Raw genomic sequence first — 16,587 nt, 5'->3', positions numbered from 1 at the left:
AAAGGATTTAAAATACTATTTTCAGTGCGACAACTAATGATGGGGGTTTTCATATAATGTATGAGTGCTATAGCACACTGGTAGTAATTAAAGTATCATAGTATTCTTCTTCCCAATTAATTAATTCACAAATACTATGCTATGATACTATGTTTACTAATATGTTTTCTTTTTACAAAAACTGCCATACAATAATTTGAGTTGGGCTCTTCAAATCGACCTGATTCGATCACTATTCTCATGTTAGTTTACACTTAACTTTATTTAACACTTTATCACCCTGTATATATAATACACAACAATCTGCTAAGTAGCATCATTGACTATATCAATGGTAGCATATACCTATATCACAGATGTCTATAATATGACCAGTCCCAGTCAGCATAAAAATTGTTGAAAAGCCAAAAAAATTGTTGTACAACAATTTTAAAAGAGTTTGCAACAATTTCAAAATAAGTTTGGATATAAAACAATTTTAATATAAGTTTTAAACAATTTCAAAATTGTTTTAATATAGATGGTTAGTAACTATATTAAAATTGTTTTGATATGAGTGTGCAACAATTTTAAAATTGTTTTAAAACAATTTTAATACTATTTCGAAAACACATATCAAAATTGTTTTGATATAAGTTTGCAACAGTTTTAAAATTGTTTAGAAACAATTTTAATACTATTTCGAAAACACATATCAAAATTGTTTTGATATAAGTTTGCAACAGTTTTAAAATTGTTTAGAAACAATTTTAATACTATTTCGAAAACACATATCAAAATTGTTTTGATATAAGTTTGCAACAGTTTTAAAATAGTTTTGAAACAATTTTAATAATGTTTCGAAAACACGTATCACAATTGTATTGATATAAGTTTACAACAGTCTTAAAATAGTTTTAAACCAATTTAAATGCAACTTCTAAAAATCATTAAAATAATAATTAATGTTATAAAACCAAAATGTTCTGGATATTATATTTATGAAAGCGGCTTTCCTTTCAGTAATATAAGTTACAAAAATTACAATGGCCATCCATAATCTTGAAATGGTCTGTTTTGTAAAAAGATTTATAATGATTTTCGTGTTTTTTTCGCCCAAATTTTAAATCTTTCGCACATTTTTTCTATTTTTCCTTATGGGACACTTTTACTTGTAGGATAATAGTCAGTGTGTTGTGCTGTGTGTATGTGGCAATGAATACACAAACTAGTTTGTGTATTCATTGTATGTGGCCAATGCGTCAGCAACGACAGCTCCCCGCGATTTTGATTAAAATACAGTACGATAGTGGTATAATCAAGTGAAAGAGTCATGGAGGAGGGGCAGACTGCCAAACTCAAGTTAGACCTAGACCATCAATTGCGCGACCTGTATAAGTTTAATGGTTAATAACAACAGGTTAACAGTAGTGAAAATAAATTATTTATTATTTGTAATTGTATAAGTATACTGGATGAGTTTTAACATTCTTACAAGTATCATCTACTCTAGACTCTACCAGAGTTTCGCAGTTCACTGACTACAGCAGTCTCCAGTCTGTTGATGTTGATATTTGATCATGATCACGGGCTGATGGGCATCACGGCATCTTGTTTGTTTTAAAAGTTATTAGGTGCATTAAGTTTACTGTTTTTATCCTAAATAGCTTCTTAAGCAGCAAACAAGGTGAGTTATAACTTACTTAGGCCTTTTCAGTCAGTGGTGATTCAGTTATTCTAAACTAACATATAGGCCTAACCTAAAATGAAATAGAGGTACTCCAATAGTTCCTGGTCTAAGTTAACCAATAACTTTGATAGGTATTTGGTAGGTAACATGATTATGGCCCATCTCTAGAATTGGCCTAGCCTATGTGAGCAAACTCTTATGAATTTCCTTTTGTTTCTCATAAATATAACAGGCTATGTTACTGAAACTGTAAGTTACCGTTGGGTTTTTAGTAAATGGTCGTTGCTAAATGATACAGTTGGATTTACAGTAACCAAAACTAAAATAACTTAGACCTAACTTACACAAGACATCTAACATTAAGTTTATAAACTCATAATTGAATTGAATTACTCACTTAGGTGGCGTCCCCAACTCAAATAGAAAATGACATTGTAGGGCCTGTCGCCTAATGCGGTAACTGCTTAAAAGTAATATGACTAGGTATTTAGGCTTAGGCCTAGCTAAGTTACATCAGCTAGGGATTGATTTAAGTTAAGTTAGCCTATTTTTAAACTTGTTGTGTTAAGGGCTGCAGGGGTTTTTCAACTATAAGTTAAGTTTATAAATATGTTAACTTACTAGACCTTGAAACTTGGTTAACTCATAATTTAGCCCTCCAAGTGTTAAGCATCGCGTAATCGATGCACAACACATCCGCCGTGGTGTTATGCGTCGCTTTTGCGACACACAAACATCGTTTATGGCGAAGGCTCTGGGACTGACTTAATCAGATTGAACTGGATCAAGATTGGTATCGTTTTCGGCAGATTCTAAGCTTTCTCCTGATGTATGTTTCTAGACGCTTTTCATTTTAGTTCCAAAAATATTTTACCAGGCAGCTGACGTGCGTATTTGTAAACAACTTGGTTAACCACCGACCGATGACTGATGTGTTTTATTAAACGTTTCCATTGTCTTAGTGTTAAAATTATAAGAATTTAATTATAAGAAGATTAAAGTGATTTTGAAGGGCTGGTTGATGATCCTGAAGAAGTAGGTAGTGATATTGATGTAAATTATCGGCCAGATTCCTAGCTATGATTAGGCTATGCATTCTTAGCTAACGCTTAATGTACGAAATCTGTTTTTCACCCATAACTTATTTATTTTCAATTTTTCTTCCTTATATTATTATATTTTTGTAGGCCTAATCCTTATAAAATTTAGAACAAAGTGGCTATTTTAAAATATGTGTAGACTTATAAATTATAAAAAAATATTGAGCGCAAACATACATGTTAGGCTATTCATTTATTATATAATTTTTAATAAATGTTAACTCCACAAAAATTGCAGAAATTTTTTTTGCAATGTTCTATTAAATGCATTTTGTTTTTTGAAGAAATGACGAAAAAGAGATGGGCCAACATTGAACAAAGCAAAATAGAGAAATCAGTTGCTTCATGGCTGCCACAGACACAATTAAAATCAAAGACTTAGAAAGGGTATGTATAGTGTGATAATTTGTATTACAAAATTCACTTAGTGAGGTTAAAAACATAGGCTAACAAAACAATATGCTACTAGCTTTCTCTCTTAATTCCGGATGCTTCAGTTTTGATAGTAGGCTATATTGTTATACTAAAGCTCAGGTGATTTTATTTATCTCAGACAAATACTGCAACAATCATTAATACTTGACAGGGTTTTTTTATTTCACGATTCTGAATCTACCACTTGATAGATTTTCACTATTTTTGTGAAAGGGAATGTGAAAGGCACAATTTCAGTTTAGGGTTTCAGTTTTTTTGAAATTAAGTTTTCATTTTTTTTAAGTCAAGCTGCTGACGTCAACATTCTAGACTAGCTTTTGCTATAATGCCATTTGCTTAACGTAACAGCTGTAAACATTCAGGGGTCCCTAGTAACGAAATATAATATTAATCTGTGTGTTATAATTTTAGGGCAGGGTGTCAAAGAGCACCTGAAGAACAGGAAGATGAGGATCGTGAAGCCGCCGACGCTTGAATGATGTGTAAATAATGTATTGTCAGAGTGTCTACGAACCGGGAAATCTGGGAATGAACTTATTTTTTTACTGAAATGTACTGTTTTTAGTAAATATGGGTAATTTTTAGTGGTAATTGTCCTTAAATAATTGTGTGGGCCATTTTAAGTATGATATAAAAATTTGTTAGAAGAACATAAAAGGTTTTTTATAAAATGTTTGCTTACATTTTCATCATTTTAATAGTAATCTATATAGTCATCATATAGTAATCATAATAGTCATAGTAATCTATGGAGTAATTATGCAATAGAAACCACATTAGCAATCTCAAAGCCATAAATATTTTATCTCGACAATCACATCAAGTCAAGTACTTCAAAAAACTTATGACTCAGTAGCAAAGCTCATAAAAGTTGTATCACTGTCATTCCTTGACAACTTATTTATTTATTACTAGGGTAATTATCATTAGATCCCAAACCTTTTTGATCATGGGAATAATAGTTTTATATTAGCTGTTAAATTTAACTTCTTACTTGTACTTTCATCTTGAAGATTCAATTTGCCGCTGGCCGTTGCCTACTCCCTTCAAAACTGTTTACGGTTTCATATTAAACTTCGAATTAATATACAGTGTTATTTTATAAGTTAAATCCTCTTTTATGGACATTTTATCTTTCAATTGACAAAACCACGAGCATTGTTGTTTGCATTAATTTTTTATCATAACACAGTCCTACTTGGTCTCAAAAAATCATATCCTTGCATTTCATGTATCTTTGTCTTTTATTGTTGGCTGTTTGGGTTTCAATATTTTTTTGTTCCCCATATTTATTTATTGAGTTGTATGCGTTAAGCAATCTAAATCTTATAAACTAGAATGATGATAATTTGCTGCTATTATAACCTCATTGTTTGTTACTTAGTTTATACAAGCCCTCCTAAATAATTAGGTCTAGGCCTAGGCAAACTAATGATTGCTATATATGAATGTTAAATTTGCAATTGAAAAGATAATAATTTATTCTGTGCTGGCTGGTAGAGTACTTAAAGTTTGTCCATGAATATTTTATTTTTATATCCATGCACCCATTTCTATTTTCCAGAATGTAGTAGACTGTGTTTTTATTATTTCTCTACTTTTTTTAATTTGTTTACTTCAAATAGAAGAATTTCAGTATACTTATTTGTTTTTATTTATTCACCATTGTTTTTGATAGTAAACTAATCAATTAATGTTATATTTAATTAGTTGCTTATAAGGCGTACTTATTATTTATGAACTCAAATAGAAATTAACCCTAACAAAGTTCCAAATTTGTCTATTTTAAAACAATTTTCAAACAACTTCAAAATTGTTATACAACAACTTTAAAATTGTTATACAACAATTTTAAAACAATTTCAAAATTGTTTTAAAACAACTTCAAAAATATTTTATAACAATTTCAAAATTGTTGTACAACAATTTTGAAATTGTTGTACAACAATTTTAAACTCATTTTAATATAGACAAAATTCCAAATTTGTCAATTTTAAAACAATTTTAAAACAATTTCGAAACAATTTTGAAACAATTTTGAAACAATTTATTTTCTTTTCCAACAATTTTTATGCTGACTGGGGTATTGATTCATCTCAGTATTTACAATGTATATTTAACTTATATGGATTTTTGTAAAACTGTTTTTTTTATAATTCTTAATATTTAACAAGATATAATTTATGTTTTGGGGTCAAATAAAATGCTTGGTACATTTATGCTTCTCTAGAACACAAATTGTTGCATCTTAATTTAGTTAATAAGCTAAATAAACAATCCATTGAGCCGTCATTTTTATCTAAACTAATAACTTAGAAACACAGTACTTTTGGTGTTAAAATTGATAGGTTACTAATCGAGGAATATCTACAATAAATTATATCAATAAATAAATAAATATTCACTCACTAAAATATTAAAACCCTACTTATGTGATTGTATTTATATTAATAAATATTAAATGTCAACTAAACATCCCTCTCTTAAAATGTATGTAATATAGGATTTGGAAGATGATAAATTTCAAATCAGTGATGAGTCTCAATTTACCGTAAATTGGATTAAATACAAACCTATTCTGTTTTAAGCGTTAATTTAAACACACACGCTCTGAATATTAACAAATAGTTGGATTTTATTAAATATTGGTTTAGCTAAGCAACTAAAGGTTTGAATAATATTGATTTTAATTAGCATTTTAGATTTGATTATTGATTATGTTCATAGTTGTATTGATCTGGTTACAATTTTATGACTGTTATTGTCAACAGCTTCAATTTCGTGAATTTTGTTGAAATAGAAATTATCAATAGTATATATTACTGGTAGTAATATACGCTATATTAACTAAAGGTAATGAAGTTACTTAAAAAACAAAGTCAATAATTTTTCCTCCTTTACTTGTAACTAATAAACTATCTATCTTCCCATAAACAAATCCTAATTTGTCACATAGAATACAGTATAAGTTACTTCTCTTTGTATAAATATACAAGCTAAAAGAACACTAGCACATTTTACAAGCCAATTTCCATTCATAAGACAAAATACTGTGAAAACCATAGCTGCTTAGTAAATATAATCTATATCACAGCAAACAATTACTTAATCAGATATTGTTGCAAACTAATATGCAACTATTTGTAAATAACTTGTTGCAAGTCAATTTGGTCTCTTTGAGGGTTTAACAAGATATTTTCAATACTTAAAATAGTAGATACTTCTTATTAAGTTCATTTATATCTTAACACGCCTGTAAATTAGTTACCGGTATTTATGAAATTAATTTTATTTGTTAAATTTTCAGTATTGACTTTTATTATGTGGCCATTCAAACGTTGACATTGCCGTATGATTAGCCAGTTAGAACCCAAATTTTAAATTAGCTTAAGTGGTTGAAAAACTGTTTGAAAAATATAATTTGGAAAAAATTGAAGTTTTGATTATTTTGAGAAAATCAGCTGTTTGAACATACCAAGCCCCGGCAGTTGGAGCAGCGTCCCAGTAGCAGCTGTCGAAGGCACTAGGATCAGCAGCAGCAGCGGCGATAGCAGCCTCAGCAAAAGTAGTAGAACCACTCGGTCACCCATCACCGCACGCAGACGAAAGACTGAGCACCACTCAAGCGAACACCCCCACTTGCAAACTACAAATGTTATAACCTTATCATGGACGACCTTCCGACTACCAGGCACTGGGTCGCTGTCACTGGTACGAGGCGACTTGGAGCATCTGTTGATGCTAGTCAGTTGGTACAAGACAGATTGTATGTCCTTCTGATATGATTCAAAGGGTTGATACGATTTCCGGGTGTCGAAAATGGTAGTTTTATTCTTACCGAGTGTGCCACTTATAAAATGTTTAGCAAAGAGAACATTCATAAACATTTTATTCGTAGGGACCAAAGTTTATGGTGACAGTATTGCCTTGAAAGTTCATGTCTAAACTCTACCTAATGACTTTTTATGTCTCTCTGTGTTTATGTTTTTTTAACCCATGACGACCGGATTTCATAAAGCATTTATGAAAGAGTTTTAAGGTAGATTCGGAGTCCATCTTAAACTGTACTCTTACTTTCAACGAAATGTCTATGTAAAAGAAATCTCTCCCTAAAAATATGATAGTTCTGTTTGTTTTTAATTGTTTATTTTCGGATTAGTCCCCCAAAAAGATACAAATCTGAGATATGGCAGGGCAAGGAATTTTGGAATATTCATAATATTTCTTAGTAAAATATTTTTTAATTCAAAAGTAAATCGAATTTAAAATTACATAAACTAAATTTCAATCTATTTTAAACTCTAAAAACGGAGTCCATCTTAAACTGTACTCTTACTTTCAACGAAATGTCTATGTAAAATAAATCCCTCCCTAAGAATATGATGGTTTTATTTGTTTTTAATTGTTTTATTTTCGGGTTAGTCTCCCAAAAAGATACAAATCAGTGATATGGCAGGGCAAGGAATTTTGGAATATTCATAATATTTCTTAGTAAAATATTTTTAAAATTCAAAAGTAAGATCGAATTTAAAATTGTATTACCTAAAATTCAATCTATTTTAAACTCTAAAGTGTTTTAAGTATATTTGGTGATATTTCCATTTTGATAAACATAAATTGAAAATATATAGTCATAAATGAACTACTCTCTTTGCATTGCCAATATGAGAGCAATATACAGTATATAAGCAATATATGAGGCAAAATGAGAGTTCCCCTGATATTTTTCACTTAGCGTTCAAGGCACATATTGCTATGGTTATAGAGGTGGTACTCTAGTTTCTTTAAAACGTTCAGAATTGGATCCTTTCAATTAAAAACTTTCAAGTAAATAGTCTCCTTCCTGTTTGACAAATTATTTTTTCAACAGATTTCCCTCATCCTTTTTGAAGAAGACTTTTGAACACCTCAAAAGGTGTTCAAAAATCTAAGGAGATTTTATAAACAGTTTTTATGTCTATAGTGACTTAGAAATGTGATTTGCTGGATGCTATAATCCAGGTATGAGGATAAGGGTTTATTTTTAAATTAATTTAAACGTTCCTAGTGTATAAACTTTGGGTGATGTAGGGTAGATTGTACTCGTATTGGGAGTGAGTTAAATTTTCAACGAAAAAGTAGTTTTAGGTTTTAAATATTATACATTTTTATGGCTTTACTGTATATCACAAGTATACGTCTCCTCTTTCAAATAATGTCTGGATTATACTCAGAAAATGTGGAGATAAGTCCTACACTTTTGATCACATGAAACAATGCAAAAGCAGGCTACGAGGAAAACACGCAGTTTTTCTAAAGATAGGAGTTTAAAAGTTTTACTTTAATTTGGTTAATTTTCTGTTTTGTAACAGATGAAGGTCAGAGGAAGACGTTTTATTGTCTAAAGACAATGGCACAAGTCCTTGGAGACAGAGACAATATGATACGGCGGCAGAACAGAACGCCTTATCTCATCTTCGTTTGCGTGATTCAGGCTTCGAGTTGGAACGCGTGCAGAAATAATTAGGATTGCTTTACGTTTCATAAAAGAATAACCAACTGCGAAGATAGAAATATACTATCAATTAAGATTGGGGAGGTAATATAGGTCAATGGTAAAATGTTTTGAACTGCGTAAAACCACTGAAAACTATCATGTTAGGAAGGTTTTACTTAATTAATTAGTGTAACTGAATCAGAATCCATTTGCGTGAATTTAACTTTTGAAATCATCTTAAATTTAATGAATCTTTTCTCAAATATCATTACGCATAAACATTTTAATTTGTGATAAATAAGTTCCCTTCGTCGTCGGAACCACAATCAACAAGACTTCTTAAAACAAAAGTTATTTAGTTTTTTATAATCAAATACAGACTTTGTTTCCAACTAGTTTAAATAACACGTATATAGAAAAACAATGCTAAAGAAGCAGAGAAGAATAACTAATCAAATTGTTATACACGTGAATCAAACTATATAGGGGCTATGTATTGGCTATCATACATACACACACATTACACATTATTATAGCAGTAGGAAACTAAAAATAGTCGATATACATTTATATAAAATAATACAACGTTTGGCTTTGGGAAAAACTAGAAATTCCATTATTGAGATGTTATCAGTTTAGAATAAAATGAAGGAAGTTGGATAAAACCAATAACAAAGAGCGCTGATGTTTTACTCGAATACGCCAAATGTTTAACCAAATAAAGCTGCAGTGACGGCTTATTGTAGACTATGGCATATTTTACCTTATCTCACATCAGCTATAACAGTAACAAAAACTGATGTAGAAAATATAAATTTAAACTATGGCACTTCCTGTAAAGGCTCTTTAATTATGCTATTTTATGCAGAAGTACCCACAGTTGTATAAAGATGAGATGTCTATTTCAGAATTTAAAAGTAAATGCTACATTAAACAAGTTAATCCAAATGCATAGTCCACCAAAGGCGTATAACGTTACAATTCATATCACCCATAATAGCTTCTCTGTAATACGTGATCAAGCAGTTTTCTCCAGGATCCAATGGAGATGGAGCAACTATAAAGAAGCTAATTCACAATGAGGTCTACTTTTATCAACATGAAAGACTAGAAAGGCGTGCGTGAGAGGTTGGATGCTGGAGGGAGGCTGAGGAAAGTGTCACAGTTACATCACTGCAGATATAGATTCTGATGGACAACGGGTGGACGGTGGACAGAAGCATGGACATGCTCGCAACTTCCTGGGCGGAAGCATGGGTCTCGCGCGCGTGACAACTCACCCGTCTCAGAATACTTCAATTATCGCTGTTTGAAATCCGCTCATGTTGAAACCTTGAGGACACGTGTCAGCGCCTACTGGGAGTTGTGTGATGCTGATTACCCTATTGTCCACACAACTGTGAAGGATCTAATCCGGACGAAAACTCGTACTACTCTTTCAAAGGAGTTGAATCGATCTTTATAAAAATTTACAATCGTCTAAACAGTTACATAGTCTACAGTATCTTCGTATACAGAATAGTTAAGCTAATAGTAGGTGATTGAAAAGATACGTAATCAAATAGGTGGCTCCAAAAACAACAAATAGTTGACCTTAACAAATCCTTGAGAGTTGGTAGATCACGATTATGCTGTTGCGAGTATAACCACGTATCACACCACTTTGTTATGCGCAATCGAGTACAAATGTGGTCATTTTTGGGATGATAAATCGAGTATAAATGTGGTCTTTTTTGGGATGATAAATCGAGTAAAAATATGGTCTCTTTTGGGATGCAAAATCGAGTAAAAATATGGTCTCTTTTGGGATGCAAAATCGAGTAAAAATATGGTCTCTTTTGGGATGCAAAATCGGGCATGGATAACAAATGAAATGAAATGAAATGCTTTATTTCAGTGAACATGACACATGTATGGAAAAAGTAAAAAAAAAAAAAAAAAACTAATACTAAGTAAGAGTACTAAAAAATTGCAAAAATTACATGATTTGTTTGTTCCTGCAACACTCCATGCATAGAAAATAAAATAAAACCACACTTTCAAAACTCATAAAAACATACTTACAAGTTGTCAGGAAGTTTAAAAAACTCATGGATTGAGTAAAGTGGGTTAGCCAATAGAAACTCCCTCACCCTCTTTTGGAATTTAGTGATTGGCAGGTTCCGAACTGTACAAGGTAATTTGTTCATTAATTTCAAGCTCAAGATTTCCTTACTAGCCTGGGTTTTCTTTAGTCTTAACATAAGGTATGTTTAGATCCTGCTTATTCCTAGTGTTGTAGTGGTGGACCCCGCCTCTGAGCTCGAAATTAATCCCCCAAAGCCAACATTAATCTGAATTTTTGCCATATGAATAGCAGCCAACTTATTGGTCGTAGTTTGATAATTATAAACTCGGTCTCTATATTAATAATACTCTACTGTATATGATTTTTCAAGCAACGTAGAGGACGGAACAGTAATTCCCTGCTCATCAGTTAACGTAAGTAGTATGTAAATTTAGTTAAAACTTCTTATGATGATCGGCTAAGGTCAGGTCAGGTCTTAAAGTCAAAAATGTGTTCTCTATTAACATGCAAACTATTAGGGTACTCTTCTGTCATACCGACTACCCCGGCTAGGCTTGGTTAAGCTAAACAAACATTTTTAATGAAATTAAATTTATTTTTTAACATACAGTTAACCTAACATATCCTTAACCTAACCTGGTGTGTTGGATATAACAGAAACCCTGGTGTAGTTGGTATCACAAACGAGTACCCTAAGTGGTTAGACAAGATCGTGGGTTCATGATAAAGAAAAACCACCCGGTCTATTCAAATCTGAAGACTTCATAAATATGTTACTCTCTTGTTCGACCAGAACCAAGATATGCCATTTGTAGGCTACTTATTCACGTTACAAAACTGGTCTGAAGACAAATTACATTATGTGTGCAAAAGAAGATTGTACGTGCCCGGAAGTTTGTAATGATACGAACCATGGTGCCCAAATTGAAACTCTCCTCTGATCCTTGATTAGGCGTCTTATCAATGATCTTGTATGCTCAAGCTATTTATATTGACTGGACAAGGTTAATTTTCAATTTTCCTCCGAAGTAACGGGTATAGTTTTAGTCTCAGCTGACGACAGTATGTCAAGGCGTATAATTCTACAGTTCTCTTGATAATTAATATGTGGATACTATTTTTCACACCTGTTTACATCCATAGTTATGCTTTCTAATAAAACCAAAACATAGTGTATCAACCAAATAAAATGAAACCAGACGTAGAACATTATCACCACGTAAGTTAACTTTAAAAAAATCATCCACCAATTTGAAATAATGTGTGCTTTTCTCATCCCCGTGTTAGGGTCCAGAATAATATTTGCGTGCGACAGTTGGAGTCGGAGATGGTATGTGAACATTGCGTCTGTTTACGACACGATTGCACTACGCCGGTGGCCGTGATAGGGAGTGAGCGTGTCAGTAGATAACAATGCCGCCGTTAGTTCTGCCAGCGTCAGACCCGCCACCGAGCCGCCCCAACCGCCAAGGTTCTGCTAAATGTCACCTCAAGTTATTCCTTGGATAATTAATCCGTCCATAGCCCCGCAATCCACTCCAAATATTATGTAAGCACGACCACTGTGACAAAATCTCGTTAATTCTCTATTTTACCTCTATTTTTTATCATAACTCTGTTTTTTCTTTGTCTGTAGTATTACTCATATTCTTTTGTCTTTCAACTACCGATGAAAATCTATGCTGAAACTGACGGCCTCTGTGACGAACCCACATTCAAAACGTATGTTTAAAAAAGGTTGTAAAGGTGAGGCGTTCCTCAGGGCTCGTCCTTCCATGAGTGTTTGTTTATATAAGAGCAACCATTGTCCCACGTCAATATGATAAATCTATGTGTAATAATGTTTTAGTTTCAGGTTACTCAATGATCTTCACGTTTGTTTTTTTTTACTTAAAACAGGACGAGCATTTGTAGAATGTTGTCCTGCCTATGTCATTGTTAGAAAACATTTTGGGAACTTTCTGGGAAGTCAGGCTGAGGACAGGAGTTTGTTAGGGGATGTTGGGAGTTTTCTGCATGAGTTATTTAGTGGGTGGGGTAGAGTGGTGGACTATTTAGGACTCTAGTAGGAACTGAAGTAGTAGCCTACCCGGGGCCGAGGTATGCGGTCACCCAGTGCCTGATGGTGACAGTTGAGGTAGGCTGCTATGACCACTGTCCATTCTTGGGTGGGAAGTAGCAACATGAGCCAGTAGGTCTACAATTTCAGAGATAGGGGATTGGCGTATAGGGTCAGAAGTGTGATTGGAAGTTTAAGGAAGAGATGGATATCGGCCATGAGAAGGAAGGAAGGGTCACCTCACCAGGGAGTCGGGAGGGACGGATATCTATGTCAGGTCTATGGGGAATGGAAAGGATAGTAACATTAATCAAAAAGCAAGACAAGGGTACTGGAATTAGTGAGTTGATCTCGTCGAAGCAGGGTGAAGCCAGGAATAGAGGCAGGAGTATTGTGAAGAATTTGGTCTCGTAAAAGTTCAGGATATCGATCTCATGGTTTTTAATTAAGCAGATGAGTTGGGAGAGTCTGGCATGGATGGATTTGAGGTTGACTTGAGGATCTACTGAGCCCAGAGATTACAGCCTACAAGATGGTGTGTGTGTCAAAACAGACGTTTGGTAACGCCGTTGACCTCATCACTCACATGATTGCAGTTCTGGGCTGGGGTGGGTGTGAGGATCAGCGAGATGGTGTCACAAAAGTCCTTTTCCTACAGTCACCCGACAAAGTTGGCTTCCTTGTACTGTTTATAGTACAGAAAGCTGCTAATTGCTGCATATTTATACTTTGCCGTACGGTTTATACTTTGCCGTACGGTTTATACTTTGCCGCACATCAGGATTCCAACGAAACAACACAAAACAGCGTGGTTCCATTATGCACGTAATCCGTGTACGCTTGGAAATAGGTTGGCAACACTTAAAGATAATTATACTATGAGCAGCTGATTTACTATTATAACTACGATTTAACCTGTCATTTCGTGTTTATAGTTTCGGTATTTCTGGACTTTCTGGACTTTTCTTTTAAACGTTTTTAAAACCTTCCTACGATCTTAATAAACAAGAAAATACCTTTTAAGCATTTTTTTAGGCGCGGAAACCACTTCAAATTACAAAAACATACGGAACTATATTCTCAAAACGCGGAGCACATTTCTTGCCGAGGAAAAATAGCGGAGTGATATGAACCGCGGGTACTACTTTCTCTAGGGCACCATTTCCATTTGTGTTGCCAGCTGAACCTAAAAACGTGTTGCATAGTGTTTGAAAGACTAATTATTTATGCTTTATAGTGACTGTAGGAAAAATATAATGTGTAACACGAGTGAAAAAGGCCTTTGCTGCACTCGAGATCATTCCACACTCGCCTGCGGCTCGTGCGTAAACATTGCTCTCGTGTGCAGCAAAGTGCCACTTTCACCACTAGTTACACAAATAACTATTTCAATCCCTTGCTGATTACGGTATACACATCCTTGGTACTTTAATATGGAGACCCCATCTCCAACCACCTTAGGTATTTGAACAAACTATTGCAAAGAATATAGGAATATAAATTTATGAAAGCTCATAATATCTCCTATAACTTACTACAATTAGTTAAGATGTTTCCTAAAATCTTATTTAAATCTGAGAAAACAATCGAAGAGGAAAAATGTAAACCAGGCTTAGTCCACTTCTTAAGCAAACCCAAGCAACAAAAAACAATACCAAATGCATATGTCAACCAAACACATACTACTACAATCTGTACCAAAAATAAATAGGAAGGTTTACGGATGTGCTTGACAAAAAACTTCTACCAGGAGGGAGCCCTTGGTAAGCTTGGTACTTAAGGGTAACTCTGGGTTTATCACCTACTTATGTAGATTTAGAGAAGCACTGCATATTGCTGGGAACTAGTATTACACACTATAGGGACATATTATATAACAGCAATGTCACTAGATCATCTTGTGATATCAACAACCAAGATATACTAATACAGTACTGTGCCTTGGGTGTTCTATGCAGCTGGATATAAAATTCTTGTTTAAGTATATGAATATTTTGCAGGCCAAATGTTTACTATACTGTACATAACAGCTGTGATAACAGTGAATATAACAGGGCCTATGCCCATTTCTCTTTCCTGACAGTCAGTACTGTATATAGGAGGGGTGTTCAATAAAGACTGACAGTAGTGAACATGTGGACAGAGGAAGTACAATAATTAGTTTTTCTCAAGTTGGTATGAAACATTGAAGTATTAGCAACAACCAAATCAGCTGCTAACATTATAGCATACATATTGTTGTCATTACAACCAATTAATACAAAGTTGCAAATTTGTGCCTCCAAGGTTTACTATGGCTGATTTGTGTTAGCAAAGATGTGCAAAAAAGTTTTGTGTACAACTGAGGAAAAGTGCTACGGATACTAACAGCGACTTGGAAAAAAAGCTTTTGGTATGGATAAAACGAGTGAAAGAACCTGTTTTAGGTAACATAAAGACTTTACAAATGGATGGGAATCATGTGAGTTGAAAGGGTACGTTCTTTGATTATCGTGGTATGTTGTAAACCCATACAACATATGGGTCAGACAACTAATGGGGAGCACTAAACTTTAGTATTAAAACAACTAATCCAAGACCACATTCCAAAAAAGCGGCCAGACCTTGTCAGACGCTGGAAACTGCATCACGACAATGCTCACCCCCATGTTGCCAAAACTTTGCTTCAATTTCTTGCCAAAAGAGGAATCGAAACTGTGCTACACCCACCCTACAGCCCTGATCTGGCTCCAAATGATTTTTGTCTGTACCCTCTCCCTCATACCAACAAGGAGCTCAAAGGCCAGCGTTTCCTAATAGTCCAGTCAATGAATGATCCAAAGTAGGTGTAAAGTGCGTGAGCAGGTAACTAAGCGATTCCTTCAGAAACTTGTTCAGGGGGCTTAGGGTGTTAACATACCAAAAGTCCTGACTCCTAGGTGGTGAGCCAGGGGGTGGAGGGGGGAAAAAGGTGGGGAGAAAGGTACGCATTTTGGGTTTTTTGATTATATCTCGAAAACTATCAACTTTTTGTACACTATAGTAAATTATAAAATTGAAGAAGATTAAATTTTCTACAAGAAAAATATATAATGTGTTTATTTTGGTTCAACAGATTACGAGTTATAACTTATTTAATTGATATCTTATTAAAATACTCCTTCCATAAGAAATACATGTAAATTAGTATGCGAAATGGGGCAAATCCTATCCGCCCAAAGGAAATATAACTGATATTCTGGAAATCTTGACCAAATTTCCAGTAATTTGACACTTAAATCATGAAATTTTGTCAAAAATTAAAGCGAGGGTGAGTGTTTAAAAATGGGATGATTTAAGGATTTTTTTTATATTTCCAATAAAAAAACACAAAAACTCGACATTTTGTTACCTCGCCCTCGCCTTAATTTTGGATCAATTAAGTCTGAAGGAATCGCTCAGTTACCTGCTCACGCACTCTACACTTCATTCCTTGACTGGACTATAACTGCTACAGCGGCTGTTAAGACTTTAGAGGACAATCTAAATCAACCATATTTTACACATATCATAGTGGGTCATAATGGTTGATGAGGATCTAAAAATTATGTTTTTTTATTTTTTTTATTATTTATATCGTTGATGTGGTTAGTTGGTGTCTCAACCCAAGATAAACATTATTGATGAATTTTACATTTACAAAAAGTAATAGGTTAGTAAAAAAGTATTAAACAAGCCTAAAATAAGTCGATAAGTCCAATATGACAATTCACTAACACTGTATGAGATTAAAGCCATTAGAATGATAAGCAGGACCATACA

At 33.6% G+C, this 16,587-nt stretch overlaps 1 protein-coding gene across 1 annotated transcript in view; it reads right to left on the bottom strand.

The window, feature by feature from the left end:
- Window positions 1-15,455, bottom strand: part of LOC128999047 (uncharacterized) — a 120,965-nt gene extending 105,510 nt beyond the window's left edge. Inside the window, exons 1-4 of the mRNA XM_054425404.1 lie at window positions 15,411-15,455; window positions 13,394-13,459; window positions 12,838-12,945; window positions 6,680-6,926 (exon numbers count right to left, since the gene is read on the bottom strand). Of these exons, the coding sequence (XP_054281379.1) occupies window positions 6,680-6,926; window positions 12,838-12,945; window positions 13,394-13,459; window positions 15,411-15,455 (466 nt within the window). The remainder of the gene's footprint in view (window positions 1-6,679; window positions 6,927-12,837; window positions 12,946-13,393; window positions 13,460-15,410) is intronic.
- Window positions 15,456-16,587: the final 1,132 nt, after the last annotated feature.

This window comes from Macrosteles quadrilineatus, unplaced genomic scaffold (genome assembly GCF_028750875.1).
Source record: "Macrosteles quadrilineatus isolate MER2022 unplaced genomic scaffold, UCM_ALF_1.0 Scaffold_7__1_contigs__length_78375512, whole genome shotgun sequence".
In the NCBI taxonomy this organism is placed as follows: domain Eukaryota; kingdom Metazoa; phylum Arthropoda; class Insecta; order Hemiptera; family Cicadellidae; genus Macrosteles; species Macrosteles quadrilineatus.
Note: the sequence above shows the minus strand (reverse complement) of the source record. Positions and strands in the feature narration are given on the sequence as shown.